The following is a 17368-nucleotide window of genomic DNA, read 5'->3' on the forward strand; positions in this document are numbered from 1 at the left end:
ACCATGGTGGATTTGTGGGATGGCTTCTTCCTTTTGCGCTGCACATAAGGTTTTTCTTTCTGTTATACATTTCCATTTATCCTCTTCCATTTTTCCAATAACACATTAGCCTTATTTTCTTAAAAAATAAAACAGTGAATTATTCAAGAAAAGAAAAAAATAAAAAACATACCCATGGCACTCTTTCCTTCCTTTCTCATCTTCAGTCATGTGTGTCTCTCTTCTTTACCGTCACCCGATTTCTACTGTCCTCTCTCCAATACTTTGGGTGTGTGCTTTATGTGTGCCCCCTCCCAATACATCCCACTCCCCAATCCTTATGTGATTCTGGTGAAGTGTCTGGTGAAGTGGAGTTTTATGCTACATCACTGGCAATTTGTTTTTTTCTTATGTTCACAAAATTACACCAGTATACAAAACTCTATCCTTAATTTTCTTCACGTTATTGACATATACTAACATCGCTTGCTATATCAGTAGAAATTGATTTAATTTAGTTCTATTAATTTCTTTGCTTCTCAGCAGCTGTGGTATGCTTATATAGTAATTGTGAGCTATATCTCATTAATGCATTACATTGCTTAGTGGAGATGTTTCACTGAGCCTGACGCATTCCGCAGAATTTCCCCAATCTTTTGGAATCAGGCCTATTGTGTCAGATAAATGTCTGAAACTAAACCATAAAAAACAAGAATCCACTTATACTGTGCTAGTACTGTTGTATAGTTTCATTTGAAAACATTCCAACCCACTGAGAACATCTCACATGTACTTTGTGAACATAAGGTTTCACACATTTTTGACCATATTCTGTTTCATGTCCTTATTTGATAATTACGTTGTGATGCTGATACTGTTCTCAGAGGTAGTAAATCACACAGCAGCAGAGATATTAGAGAAACCACATTTGTGCATATAACTAGCAAAATTAGTTTTTGAAATATGTATGTATTTATTTATTCTTAAATTTAAGTAGGCTGACATTGAACAAGTGCATAAAAATCAAAAGTTCAACAAAAGCAGTGCAATGTATTCTTGTCTTTAAAAATGCTGTACAAAGTGCTATCTATTAAACACAATACAGACAGTTTCAGGATAACCTGCTCAGTTTTGGAAAATCAGACTTAACATAGGCAAAGAGTTGTTCATATGCTTTTCCTGTCAATGAATAAAATAATCAGGAATTGCACATCCTTTTAAAAGAGATGGGGGAAGGCATTATTTCCAAAATGTGCCATTGCACCATTTTTATCAGCAGTTAACATGTTTGATCTCTGAACTGCAATGGAGTTTTAGTCAACAAAATCTGAAATTTTCAATCAGGTTGTTGCTTGTGTTTTGGACTTATGCAGAACGCATTCGAGAGTAGCTGGTTAGCATGTGGCACCAACTTCATAGTATTTTTATGAAATCCAGTCTATAAGACTAAATGCTTTAATTAGTGTACCCAAAGGGTGATGGCCTCAACAGACCTCTCTTTGGAATGGATTAGGCTGCTTAAGAAATAAGGAAGGAAGAACGAACAAAAGTAAAGAAATGGAATACATGGTTGAAGAATACTTTTATTTTGCAGACATTTTAAAAATATTGAGCAGGACTTCTTTAAAAGGGAAATTGCAAAGGATTAATATTTGCATCACATCTAAAAATAATGATGTACTTCAGTAAACAGTTCCACAGATGCAGCTGTATCAAACATACTTATGCATACTGAAAAAGCAAAATAATTCAACTCTCACTTTTCAGACTTGAAACAATCAGAGAATGACACTGCTGGTACCTGGGAATAATTATGCATCTCAGTAAAATGACATCCGCATGAACCACTTCAGGTTTTCCGTTGTGCTCCATGAACGTTGAAGCCAGGAATGGAAATGACATGAGGTCCCCAAATTTTACTCTGATACACTTTGGTTTTACTCAGTGACAGTTATATTGCTAGAGCCTTTTCAGTAGCTGATTGTTATTTGCTGTTGAATGTTATACATCCCAAGGTTATTTGACTTTCTGATTTATTTTTGCTGTATCGCAGGACTTTACCATTGCTGTTACAGTATTTAGATGTGGCGTTACAAAAGTCTTAATGGAGGAAATGAAGAACAATATTCAGAAATAAAACCTACTGAATGTTGTGTTTGCAAAAGCATAATGCAGTAAATGTGAAATCTTGAAACAAATGACTTGCTGGTTGGCAGATGACATACATTATGGACCATTAGTCTTACATCACGTGTAGAGAGATATCTTATGATGCAGCACACCCTGCTTTGCATCAGTACTTATTTACAAGATGGAGATTAGTCACAAAAGCTTACTGTCTCAAGCAATTGTCACTTTAATAACCTTGATAAAATCTTATTAGTTTAAAAGTTAATTAGCAAACATTGCTACTATTTAAAAAGCCCATTACCCTACTGGTGGATGAAGACTGAACGCTTGAGCTTCATTGTCCCAAGCTTTAACCTGTTGATAAGCGGAGCTCCTCCATCAGTGAGTTGTGCCAGCAGAGATGCCCATCTTGTGGGAATTTTCCCATTCTTTGAGTTAGTGCAACCACAGAGTTGGCATATACAAGTCCAGGTGGGTGTGGGGGATGAATGGGGGTTTCCCCCTATGCAAAAACAATTTTAAAAAGTGTTTTTTTTTTTGGAAAACTTTATTTATTTATTTATTTATTTTGGTGAATGCAGCTCCAGGATTCTTATCCTTGATGCATTCACTTTTTTACACTTGTAACAGAAGCTAAAAGGCCAGGGCCATTTACAAAGCACAAATATACAGCAATCTGGTGTATATGTGCTATATCATCATATCTTCATGTTTTAAGATTTCTTACTCATGCCTTTGTACCCTATAATGCATCTAGGGTATTCCAGTATCTTATAATACATCATAGCCTACTGTGTATTATATTTTAGTTTGAAAAGGTTTCATGTAGTTTATGGAGCTCTTGGAATGGATGTCCTCTTATAAAATGCAGACTATATCTTCTGGTCCACAGCCTTGTTGGTTTCAGGCTGCTCACCAACTCATTGCCCATCTGTTTTCTTGCCAAGGGTAAGAGTATGACAGCAGAATGTTGTTCCCTCACAATGCAGAGCACCATTGAGATTCTGCAATGTCCTAAAACACGTCTGTTTGGACGTCTCCATGAACCTGCTCATTGCACAAGCACCTACTTATCTTACTTGTTTGCAGGTTAAGATGATGCCCGCACTCTTTACAAGGTGCTACTATTCCAGAGTTTTGAATCTCCCACATTCTCTAACCCCAAATAAAATGTGCTGACAATCACTGTTTCTTTATATAGTTCTCTGCTGCACTCCATTTAAGCCCACAGTAACAGTGACATGAGTAGATAGCCACTCTCACTGCCATTGGGCTACCATGAAGAATGTTTGCATTATATTCACTTTGAAATCTTGCATCATATTACATTTATTTTTATTTAAACATGTTTATTTAATCTAGAATATCCAAATATTTCAAGGTATAAAAAATGTGCTCAGAAGCAGCAACCACTGCACCATGAAGAGACATCTGTAACATTAGTATAAGTACTCCCAACCCTGAACATCATAGTACTTGTACAGGATTCCCCATGATTGTCAAGGATACAAAGTAAGACAGATATGTAGATGGATGGACTGAGAGTCTGTGACATTCTCTTCACTTAATCCGCAAGTCAAATGATGATTTATAACACCAAGGTCTTGTTTGGTTTATTCCCAAGGATCCTGTTTGCTCTCTGATTTGCACTGTCAATTCGTGATTTGTTCATGTTTGCCTGAAGAAAAATAAATCCGAAAAAGAAAGAGATATAGTATTATTCATTTATTTGAAACAGATTTAATTGCACAGCTGAAAAATTAACCTGAAGGCACCCTGTATGAAATATTTAATAATGGATAAAGTTAGACGTTATTGCAGAAAGAGTTGGACAGAAAATTGCACTTACTCGTTTCATTGTTTAATATTTGTTAATTGGGTTTGTGTAGTGATTCAAGGTAAGCATCTTTCAGATGTGAATTCATTGTTTAATATTTGTTAATTGGGCTTGTGTAGTGATTCAAGGTGAGCATCTTTCAGATGTGAATTCATTGTTTAATATTTGTTAATTGGGCTTGTGTAGTGATTCAAGGTGAGCATCTTTCAGATGTGAATTCATTGTTTAATATTTGTTAATTGGGCTTGTGTAGTGATTCAAGGTGAGCATCTTTCAGATGTGAATTCATTGTTTAATATTTGTTAATTGGGCTTGTGTAGCGATTCAAGGTGAGCATCTTTCAGATGTGAATTCATTGTTTAATATTTGTTAATTGGGCTTGTGTAGTGATTCAAGGTGAGCATCTTTCAGATGTGAATTCATTGTTTAATATTTGTTAATTGGGCTTGTGTAGTGATTCGAGGTGAGCATCTTTCAGATGTGAATTCATTGTTTAATATTTGTTAATTGGGCTTGTGTAGTGATTCAAGGTGAGCATCTTTCAGATGTGAATTCATTGTTTAATATTTGTTAATTGGGCTTGTGTAGTGATTCAAGGTGAGCATCCTTCAGATTTGAATCATACAAAGATCTGACCCTGTCAACAATGTATTTATGCATTTACAGGGATGAATGCAGGATTATTCAGGTGTATGAATTTATAAATAATTTAGCATGCTCTTACTCCTGTTATTTTATACAGTTGTTAACCAAATAAGCCCACTTACATTATTTTCTTTTTCTGGGTACAAGTTGCAGCCCAGGAGCACTGTCTGTTTTACTGACTTTGACAGTAAGTTAGAGGTAAAATTAATCAAACCATGAACCCTTGTGGCCAGAGTCGGATCGTGGTCAAATGAGGCCCTAGGCAGGATAATGGATTAGACCCCCCCAGCCATTCCAGTGTCCATTTACTTGGTTATTTCTCCCCAATTACCATAAACGCTGTTCCAACCTGTTGGTGTGCATACTATTTTGCTATTTACTTCTACAATGATTAGAGATATCTAAAACTTTCATTTCAAATTTTATGGCACAGACACTGATACCCATTTGTTAAATAAAACAATACAGTCTCACAATGAAAACAGACTTCTCTTGAACAGTAAGTTTCTCTGCTCTTATGACTCACATTCATTGAAAAGGCATTGAAACCTGCATTCAAAGAAAATGCATCTGGCCAGTGGTGGATTAAGTTTACCTTTGTGCTGTTTTCAAACCTTAGGCTCTTTACACACATTTTTAGGACCATGGATACATGTATTTGTTCTTTCATGCACCATCCTGATTGTATTAAATTATAATCGTTGTATAATACAGCACCACTTGAGTGTGTTTTAAATGTGTAGGTTTGAACATTTTTCCAGTAAGCAATGAAACAAAACGTATGAACTAATAATGGCAAAACTACCCATTACAAAACATTTCAGCCACAAAAGACCACACAAATGTCTATAATTACTACTCATCAGTATCAGTCAATATATACGATCTCTGCAGAAGTAAGAGTTATCTCAATAATTCCACATTAAAGACATCTGTAACTAATAAAAAGGTTGCTGCTGGCAAAGAACTACACATGTCAGTGTTCAGGGTACAAATTCTGTGCCTGCTGCCGTTGAAGAATAAATTGCCCATGTTACATTAAAAAAATGTGGTAAGCTGCTAATATTGCAATAGGAAACAGCTGGCAAACCGGCCACAGGTTGATAGTTACTTGCCATCTCATTCAAAGGAGAGCACACTCAAGAGTGCAACACCTTCCCCCTTAAAGAGCACTGTAATATTAGCACTCCATCTACATGCTTTGAGACTAGAACACACAGTCTTCTGCACCAAAGACAAGTAAGCTACCTGTTGTGCTACTAACACTGCTTTCTAATTTGCTAGAATAAAAAGATTATGGCAATTTGCTAAACAAAACAAGACATTGAAAACCAACTTGTCATAAGCAACAGTAAACATCTCTTTCTTTGAAAATGGACAGAAACTCAACACTCCTTTAAAATGTACTGCAACTCAACATTTTTTGAAAATGCACTGAACTCAGCAGTCCTTGAAAATGTGCCTGCTGCTGACAGTTTGGCATTTGGTGCAGAGGATTCAGGCTATAGTCTCCTATAATCAAGGTACAGGGTTTGAGTTTGAATATGTTAACCAACCTAACATAAGGGGGTATTTTACACACACACACACACACACACACACACACACACACACACACACACACACACACACACACACACACACACACACACACATCTCCATAAAAATCCCATGCAATGTTAAATGTACTCACAGATGCTACTGTAGGTGTGCATCTATAGTATGCTGCATATACTGAGTGTGTTCTTAAAGAATAAATGTTAGTTTAGCAGCCCCCTGGGCAGTGTGCCCACCCAAGCCAGCAGGCCCTAGGCAACTGCTTAGGTTGCCTAGTGCTAACTACATCTGGCTCTGTTTGTGGCTCATTCACAGCTCAGACTCTTAATCCTGTGTGATAACTGCCAGCCAGCAAAATAAGCTAGATATTGTCAACATAGTTATAATCAAACATGAGAAGGTCTCAAATAAGTTCATTTTTATTTACTGATTTTGTTAACATATGCATGTATGCTGTCAGACAAGGCATAAAAAGAACACCCAGTTAACACACTTTAGAAAATAAGGGTCTTCCTTGTTAGGTAAGAAAGTGCAGTATCACATCTGGTCACATATTGGCAGTAGGCTATATCATTTAAAGTGCAGTACACATCTGGTCACACATTGGTAGTAGGCTATATCATTTAAAGTGCAGTATCACATCTGGTCACATATTGGCAGTAGGCTATATCATTTAAAGTGCAGTACACATCTGGTCACACATTGGTAGTAGGCTATATCATTTAAAGTGCAGTATCACATCTGGTCACATATTGGCAGTAGGCTATATCATTTAAAGTGCAGTATCACATCTGGTCACATATTGGCAGTAGGCTATATCATTTAAAGTGCAGTATCACATCTGGTCACATATTGGCAGTAGGCTATATCATTTAAAGTGCAGTACACATCTGGTCACACATTGGTAGTAGGCTATATCATTTAAAGTGCAGTACACATCTGGTCACACATTGGTAGTAGGCTATATCATTTAAAGTGCAGTATCACATCTGGTCACATATTGGCAGTAGGCTATATCATTTAAAGTGCAGTATCACATCTGGTCACATATTGGCAGTAGGCTATATCATTTAAAGTGCAGTATCACATCTGGTCACATATTGGCAGTAGGCTATATCATTTAAAGTGCAGTACACATCTGGTCACACATTGGTAGTAGGTCAACAAAGTATACATTGAGAAATAGCTGTTGCTTGAAAGCTTTGCGTTTTATTAAACAAGAGTTTTAGTACCTACAGTATATTCCTTATTTGTTTATACTTTGTTGGACTTTCTTTGGTAAGGAATACTTTAGTTCCAGGATGTGGTTTTGTTCTATTGTACATTGGCAGTAGGTCATATAATTTAAAGTGCAATACAACATCTGGTCACACATTGGTAGCAGGTCACATCATTTAAAGTGAAGTACCAAATTTGGTCACACATAGGTAGAAGGTCAAATCATTTAATGTGCAGTACCAAATCTGATCACACATCGGCAGTAGGTCATATAATTTAAAATGCATTACAACATCTGGTGACACATTAACAGTAGGTCATGTAATTTAAAGTGCAGAACCACATCTCTTCACACATCGGCAGTAGGTCATATAATTTAAAATGCAATAATATATCTGGTCACAAATTGACAGTTGGCCATTTCATTTAAAGTGCAGTTACACATCTGTTCAAGTACTGGCAGTAGGCCATATCACTTAAAGTGCAGTAACACATGTGGCCACACATAGGCAGTAGGTCATATCATTTAAAATGCATTAAAACATCTGGTTACACATTGGCAGTAGGTCATATAATTTAAAATGCAATAACACATCTGGTCACACATTGACAGTAGGCCATATCATTTTAAAGTGCAATTCCACATCTGTTCACATATTGGTAGTAGGCCATATCATTTAAAGTGCAGTACTACATCTGGTCATACACTTGCAGTAGATCTGATCATTTAAAGTGCAGTACAACTTGTGGTTATATATTGGCAGTAGATCATATAATTTAAAATGTAATAACACATCTGGTCACACATTGACAGTAGGCTGTATCATTTAAAGTGCAGTACCACATCTGGTCATACATTGGCAGTAGGTCATATCATTTAAAATGCAATAACACATCTGGTCACAAACTGACAGTAGGCCGTATCATTTAAAGTGCAGTTCCATATCTGATCACATATTGACAGTAGGTCATATCATTTAAAGTGCAGTACCACAACTGGTCACATATTGGCAGTAGGTCATATAATTTAAAGCGCATAACCACATCTCTTTACACATTGGCAGTAGATCATATCATTTAAAATGCAATAACACATCTGGTCACACATTGACAGTAGGCCGTATCATTTAAAGTGTAGTACCACATCTGGTCATATACTGGCAGTAAGTCATATAATTTAAAATGCAATAACACATCTGGTCACAAACTGACAGTAGGCCGTATCATTTAAAGTGCAGTTCCATATCTGTTCACATATTGACAGTAGGTCATATCATTTAACGTGCAGTACCACAACTGGTCACATATTGGCAGTAGGTCATATAATTTAAAGCGCATAACCACATCTCTTTACACATTGGCAGTAGGTCATATCATTTAAAATGCCATAACACATCTGGTCACACAGTGGCAGTAGGGCATACCATTTAAAGTGCAATACCATATCTGGTTATACATTGGCAGTAAGTCCTATCATTCAAAGTGCAATACCACAGCTGGTCACATATTGGCAGTAGGTCATATCATTTAAAGTGCAAGACCACAACTGGTCACACATTGGCAGTGGGTCATACCATTTAAAGTACATTACCACATCTGATCAGATATTGGCAGAAGGTCATAATATTTAAAGAAAATTTATCTTGTACATTTAGAAATGCCAGGAATGCATACAAACTCAAATGGAGTTACTTTGTTCTTGTCCCTGTTCTATTACTTCCTTTCATTATTCTCTTCCTGAAGACCTGCTCCCATGACTTTCTGTTCTGTCTCTCATCTGACTAAGTCCCTTTTCTATCAGCATTCTACATCATCCTGGTCTTCATGAGATGCTGTCCCCTCTTTACCATCCTATGGTTCTCCCTCTCCTCCTTCACTTATTGTTCCTGATTCCCTACTGTCTATTCCTGAGCCCCTACCATGGCCTTCAGCTACAGGCTACCTAGTTGTTGAGTCACTTCAACTTCCTGCCTGTTGTTTGCTCCCTTATGAACCTCTTCCATCTTTCTCTCTGCTACAACTAAGCTTGTACTCTTCTAACTACATCTGCCTATGTCCTAGCACCTCATTCCCTTCTTCCTGTCAGTCTTCTGCTCCTTTACTGGTCTCTTCCTCCCTTCTTTCTGCTACCAATTAGTCTGTACTCTTCCAGCTAAATCTGTCCTTATCTTTTCTAGTACTAGTTGCCAGAACTTTGATTACTGCTGCCACAATCAGTCCTTTACCCTTCTCCACCAAAGAGACAACATAGACAGGAAAAAGTACACTGAGGGGTTTATGCAAATGCATATAGAGGAATATTATTGGGTAGGTCATATCATTTAAAGTGCAGTACCACATCTGGTCACACATTGGCAGTAGGTCACACTATTTAATGTATAGTACTACATCTCGTCACGCATTGGCAGTAGATCACATCATTTAAAATGCAGTACTACATCTAGTCATATACTGGTAGTAGGTCACATCACTTAAAGTACAGTACCATAGCCAACTTATTTTGAGGCATGGATGTCAACAAATTTCTCTTGAAAGCAGAGCAGAGGGAAGCTCAAGACAGGACTCTTGACATCTGTGTCAGGAACATATAATAAAGAGTGGTGATCACAGAGACCCAATCGTAACTTTTTGAAGTACAAGGAGCTTGTTGCACTCCATATAATTGAAGGAGCACAAATAATTTTAAGGGCTTTGAAAGACATAAACCATTTAGTGTAACAACACAGAGAGGCGCCAAACATTGCTCTGTTACACGTTTCCATGTGTGGCACCAAAGTGCTTAACAGCTTTTAAATCTGTTGAGCTTCTTATCACTATGGTGACAGACTATGGCTGCTGTTAACTTCTAGTGTGAGACTAGACATTAACAGTAAGGATAAATGCACAGCAAAACTTGGTTAGGCACATTTCTTACATCAGCAGGGTGATTAAAAAGTTGCCTTTTTCCCCAGTCCAGGGTGTAATAGTAGCACTCCATGCACTACAAAAAAGTTATGCATTGTAAATTACATTTTTATCTCTGAACCAAAATAAAAAACAAAACAAAAAAAATGAAAATACTTTTTTTAGCATGAGCAAATTAGTCAGAATAAGGCATGGATACTAGCATTTTCAAAATATGATTGAAAAACTCAGTAGTAAAGCTGAACCATGAGAAAACTATCTTGTGTGTTATTGATATGAGAACTAATATATCAGAGCATATTGTCATATACATGACTTGTTCATAAGGTCATTAACACACTGGAGAGTATAGTCATATGTTACTTGTTCATATGATCACTAACACACAACAGCATGATGTAGTGTGACTTCTTTATGTGGACACTAGCCTACAAAAATTTACTGACATATATATGATTTCTTCATATGACCAGTAACATACCACAGCTTGCTGTCATATATGTTACCTTTCCATATGAGCACCAACACCAAAGTGTACAGTCACATGTGTGACTTGTTCATATCACAGAGACCAAATCATAACATTTTGTAGTGCAAGGAGCTTTATGTGTTTCATGTAATTAAAGCAGTGCAAAGTGTTTTATGGGTTTGAAAGCCAGAAAACATTTAGTGCAGCAACACAGAGAGCTGCCATGCATTGCTCTGTTTGTGTCACACCATAGTGCCTAACAGCTTTTAAATCTGTTGAGCTTCTTATCACTGTTCTATGGTGACGGGCTTTGGCTGCTGTTAATTCTAGTGTGAGACTAGAGCTTAACAAAACTTAGTTAAGCACATTTCTTACATCAGGAAGGTGATCAAAAAGTTGCCTTTTTCCCTAATTCAGGGTGATTTGCTTATATGAACATTAATACACTAAAACTATTCATTATGCACTTAATAAGTCCCTGTATATGTTTAATATATTCTTTTAGCTGTTTCCTAATTTTAACATGGATTATCTAAGCAGTGATAATGACGTACTTTGTACTGTTTGACTTACAATCAGTGTTTTAAATCAGTGCAGACAGCACTTCTGAGGGAGTAGCTACACTGACAGGCAGAGAGCAGTGGAAACATTTGACTTGGCAAGGATGTTCTATAAATGCAGATTCTTATCCACCAGATATTGTTCTGGTAGACTTTCTAAACTAATTCACCAGACATCAGACAGCTGTTTGCATCTTCAGGAAACTTTTGTTGCGAATGAGTTTGTGGTAAAACATTATTTTTAAGTTAGATTTGTTTGATGCCAATATACTAACTGGAAGGAGAAATTAATACATCCCATCAAACAGCTTTCACTTGTTTAGAAAGTGTGCTAGAAACTCAAAAGAGGTCATGCAATGGTTGCAATAATGCATACACTTCATCACTCAAGTTTATTACTCACTATTAATGGCGTTTTTTTACTAGTGCAACAAATCAGTCTGATGATTGATTCATTTATTGGCTTGACATTTGGTATAATACAATATCGGTATCTGAGGCAAGTATGTCTACAGGTAAGATTATTTAGGAATTACAAGTATCTTAATTTAGCCATCAGAAGGAATTGTGATGCTATGTCAAATGTTTTTTTTTTTTTTTTTTTTTTGCTGGTGTGCTGCTAGAACTACAACCTCAGAAACATTCATAACTAGACTATGTTTACCAGTTGAAACATGTACGACTTTCACATTCTAAAATATAATAAAAATGACCTCATTTTTTAGCTGTGTAATGCTTTCTTTTTCCTTAGTTTGTCTGAGAGAATTGCACTCAAAGAATCTGGCTAGAGAGTCGACTAAGTTAATTCACATGCAGACATCAGTATATATCCTCAGTTTTATCCATTCTGATTCTTCCTTCTCCACATACTGTTCCTCATTTGGGGACTGTGTTTATCTCTTGAATTCACTAGCAGGGATTCACAGAGTGGTAGCACAATGTATAACACTAAATTATGTGGGAAGGGGCCATGTACTGGGTGTGGGCAAATTCCAAGATACTGACAGAGAGAAAACACAATGGTTGAAACTGCATGACAGATAGTGTATGCAAATGACTAGAGAATGCCATGTGACTGATAAAGCCCATGCAAATGAGTCATGTGAACTATGCAAGTGCAGCCGACCATGGTGACGGACAATTTGGAAGCATATAAAATGGTGATGCTGCATCCCCATGAATACCCATTTTGAATGCCATGATTTATGGAGTATGTTAGGAGCCATATTAAGCACCACAGCATCAATAACCCAACAGTGTGTATTTGTAGCTGGCATCAGAGTTAGTGCTGGCAATGCTGCAGGTCATGGTTGCATGTACTAATGATATATCATAGGACAAAGTGGAACTGTGTCACTCATGGGTGCAAGCAAGCGGTGCAGGCTGTATGTCCATTACTTTCAGGCACAAAGGCATGTATAGCATTGACTGTACTAGCTACAGGGACATTCCAGTGACTTGGGGGGGCATATTAGGTATATAGCAGGCATCCGCCTCATAAATACTTTACTTATTCCACAACATTATGCTAGAACATGTAGAGAATCACACTGGATTCCCAAGGACAAAACCAACCTCATGCACATATTGTACTGGAATGCACATTTTCTGCTATCCTGGCACCACAGGTTTTATCCATGTTGATATTAAGGTCCTTCCTGGTCCAGATGCACAAAGATATGTAGTTTTGAAATGCTACCCCTCAATGATCTGCCTTCCCATACTCTGGAACAAACTATCTATCTATATCAAACAAAGCTCCTCATTAGCACTCTTCAAGAAAAATCTTGATGATTGGATGGGAAATAGGAAATTCACCCTGGCGATCACCTCTGTGGCTCTGCTCGACAGGGGCACAGGAAAATAATTTTCTTGGGTGGCGAAAGCCAGGGTACCTTTTTGGCTAGGCTTATATAGGCCCTAGGGCCAATAGCCTAGTACCTACCTAGGAACCTATGAACCTATATGATCTGTAATGTCCAGCATGTTATGTATAATGTGCCTATGTGCCACATAGGCAGGTCACATGATTCATACATTTGGCGCATATTCAACCTATGGCAAAAGCTGCTGTAAGGGGACTTCTAGTAGATTTCCCTGGTTAGTAAATGCACACATATTGCAAATAGAATGAGCTATATAGACAGTTCCATGCACGCAGACCACATATAACATTGCAACTTGTGTGTTGCAGGTGATTCCAGATATGCCTTGTGCCATGGGTGATGATTCTCGTTTACTACCCACAGACTATAGAAGAAATGACATCCATTACCACCCATACTGAATACTGAAACATTGCTGAATGTGTATTTGAATTATTAATGTGTAGATTCTGCTGTTTAGACACCACTCAATGGATATTATAGTCTTTTGATAAGCAACACAATATTTATAATGTTTGCCATACCTTGTGAAAATATCCAGTGTGCCCAAATAACAGCATGACTGAACATGATGTATGTGATACAGCAACAGTAGCAGGGCATAGAGGTGACACAGCAGAAGACAGTGCAGAAGGTAGCCACAGCAAAGGCAGTGACAGTTACAATGCATTGCAGTATCAACAAAATGGCAGCTGCTGATCAACAACTATGGGAAATGACACTGAGAACACAGAATAATATGATGCATGCTGTAACATACTCAGGCTGTGCAGGGAAGTGCATGTTCTGGTCATACTGTGCATCAGACATTAACATACCCACACCATTTAGGAGTGTCAAACACAGCCACCATCACTTGTACAGGTGTGAGGGAACAGTAGTAATTCAATTCAACACTACAATGTGAGGTAGGGTCACAGGCAGTGAGATTAGTAGCCTTGTACTCTGCGTGATTGTTGAATATCAGGATCACATCTTCCAGGTGTGGGACTGGGTTCTACCATGTGACTCTTTGTGATATCCACAGTGTCACCTGCCAGGGATCATGTCCTCCAGTGCTAGATTCAGAGTGATACTGCATAACTGTTGCTGGTGTCTGTTGTGCCAGTTGTCAGAGATCACATCTTTCAGAGATGAGGTTAGTCTGCCACTGTATTACCACTGCTGCAGACCGCTGTCAGGAGTCATAACATCTGCAGTAATTGATTTGTAAGGGCTCCCTCTAGTATATAGTACTGTAACTGTGCAGGTATAGGTGACCATGCCAGTCTTCTACCCTACTTGCCAGGTTATCCCATGCAGTTTTCTGTAGGCATGACACCCTCCACAGGCATATACAAGTGTGGAATGCATCTCTTTGGTGGCCCTGTATGTAATATGCGGGGGTGTCTGTGGGGTCTCTGTACCTAAGCACCTTGATATGCAACTCCCCTAGAACTAACACTGTGTTTATCATATATGACATGGAATTAACCATATGTGGCATAACCTTGCATATGGGATAGGTACACAAAGACTAGCAAAGTGACCCTCCATCTTCCTGATAGACATGAAAGGTATTGCAGGGGTGCAGCTGGTGCAGTGCTAGCCTACTTCTACTTCCTTATTTCCTAATACTCCATGATCACACACTTTTAGTACAATAAGTTCCATTAATATGTTTGAAAGCGATCTCACACAGGATGACAAGTGTGGTTTATCTCATGCAAACATGGGGCAGTTAGTAAAGTAATTATGCAAATCAAGCCAGGCAGTGTTAATGTCTTTGAATCACTTCCTCTTCTCACTGTGTTATCTGTCAATAGTGCAGAAGCCATGAACATACAGCTTAGCACAAGGGATGTTACATGTATGCTCATACATCAGGCATAGGATTGAGCATAACAGCATGGTTACTCTGCATGACACATTGATTCAGAAATGTACATCTGTATACAGATGTCTACCATATTACTCCTTAATTGGACTGGATGAGTGACTATGGCTGCTTCATCTGTATCGACCACAGACCTTAGGATGGCATGCTAGAGAGAGCAGAATTTACCTGTCCTTCCTGCACAGCATCTGTTGGGGTATTATGATGGCCCCTTTAAAAATGATAATGCCTGGACAGTCCTGTCATGGGTACTGTCTGATGCCACAAGCATCACCTGTACAGTGGAATGATATAGGCATCAATATATGAGCTAGTGCCACACTGACGTGCTCTGCCAACAGGAGGTAGAGGTTCAGAATATGCAGTTAGAGATGTAGTGTAACTTAAGTTTTATGTCCATATGTCCATTTGTCTCCTATTATCATTAGTGATGTCCACCTATACATAACCTTGCTTCATTTGTTTTCTAGCTGCATTGTCTGAATATGGCTGGTTGCCATAGAAGGTAGGAGTAGCTCTGGAGACAGTAGGGTGTGTGTATGTGCATTGCATACTATTTCACTACAGTGTTCATATCATATACATGCTATCATTTTCTTCCCACTGTGTCTTCCATATGAAGGTCCAGCTGAGGCAGAGAAGGAGATGTGACTGCATTCATCTCAGTCTCCCCCAGTTACTGCAGCTTACACTGGGTCATTAGTGATCACTATGTTTGCCTGTTGGATGTAGGCTGATGGCTATCTGCTGGCTGTGACCAGGGGGTGGTCCTGCTGCTCTCTGACTAAAGCTCTCAAGTGGGTGGTGAAAGCTCCTCTACTGGAGGAAAATAGGGATGTCTCCTTGGTAATCCAAAGGGAAGTCTGCAGGATGGTGAATGCTAAGGTGCACTGGCAGCAGAATACCTACAGCAGCAACACGGAGCATAATCCGAAATAAAACAGGGACTGACTCAACTGGCAGGCTACAGCCATTGGAACTACAAGGAAGCAACTGGTTCATGAAATTAGCAACCTGGGTGTGCAATGCTTGTACATGTTACCTCTTGGCTGTCCAGGCAATCAAGCATTCCAGCAGACCAACATATCTCCTAACCAATGTTACCCCTCACATCTGTATCTTTCCCTATATGTTGTTTATTGTCCAGCCCTCACTATCACCAGCTATTTACCTTCTAACTGTATGTGTCCATCCACTGTCTAATCCACCATCTGTGTATATATTCCATGTATGCCTGTTTGTAAACGGCTACAGGCCCTTCTCTTTTTCTCCCACCCAAAGGCAATCATCGGTAACTTCCCCATTTACCGTTCTTTTTGAATTATGAAAAGAAGCTCTGCATACACAAAAATATAACCTTCTTCTCAAAACATAAATCCCTTATTCATTAGCTTTGTCTTTTCCCTCTTTGTGCTGTAATGTCTTTTATTCTTTCCTCTCTAACTCTTTTCCTTCCATTTATATGGAGAACAGTGTGCACAATTTGGTGTGCATTCCCAGACGTTTTTTTTCCTTTGACCTCTTTTCTGTGTTATTATGTCCTGCCTATCACTGGCTGTCACTGTCCACCACTCCTTTATATTTAGCTACTGATACTATTTTGAGTGCAGTTTAAAGGTTTTATCATGTTGTCATGCACGCCAGCCATGTATGCCATTGTAGTAATGCTTCTCTGATGTGCTGACATAACACTGCCATGCATGTTACAACTGTTCATCTGCTTTGTTTTAGGCCTTTTTGCTTGCCATGTTGGCACTATCCCTTACGTGTTGTAACATTGATGTTCAGGTGCTTCTTGCAGCAAGTCACTTCAGAATTAGCATTGCACAGGTGTGCTGCAGGGTTCTAGGAATCCCAGCCACTGAACTGGTGAAATTCCACTCAGGTAAAAGCCCCTTTTCAGGAGATACCGGATGGGAGGGGTGTAGATCCAGGATAATAGTAAATTAAATGCAGGCATAAGGAAGAATCCCTGGATTCCGAACTGCTTAATGCAAGCAGAAGCCTTATTTCAGAAGGCTTCTACAGCTCTGTAAACCTATTTGAGTCTTAGAAGTAATACTGTACAGAAGCCGTCACCAAAACCACAAGCGGGACAGACAAGTAGTAAAAAACTATTTAATATCCAGCGTTAAATGCTTTCATCCCTCTAATCACAGGACTTCATCAGAACAAGAACAGCACACTGGAACAACCATTTAAGAGGCATCTCTTCATCGCATGCATTTGATTCAAGCAACCAGAAGTGTAATCATATTAAAAGTTAAATAGGCTACTCTATTTTTAAGAAACATTGGCACTAATAAA

The 17368-nt window shown here is 38.4% G+C and overlaps 1 protein-coding gene across 2 annotated transcripts in view; it reads right to left on the reverse strand.

Moving 5' to 3' along the window:
• Positions 1-1544: 1544 nt before the first annotated feature.
• The window catches only part of LOC122794510 (synaptosomal-associated protein 25-like), a 1032368-nt gene continuing 1016544 nt past the window's right edge, over positions 1545-17368 (reverse strand). For both annotated transcript variants that reach the window (XM_044062973.1, XM_044062964.1), the window contains one exon: positions 1545-3787. In XM_044062973.1, the coding sequence (XP_043918908.1) occupies positions 3698-3787 (90 nt within the window). In that variant the 3' untranslated portion in view covers positions 1545-3697. The remainder of the gene's footprint in view (positions 3788-17368) is intronic.

Source organism: Protopterus annectens, chromosome 1.part0, assembly GCF_019279795.1.
Source record: "Protopterus annectens isolate FY-2018-M chromosome 1.part0, PAN1.0, whole genome shotgun sequence".
NCBI lineage: Eukaryota > Metazoa > Chordata > Ceratodontiformes > Protopteridae > Protopterus > Protopterus annectens.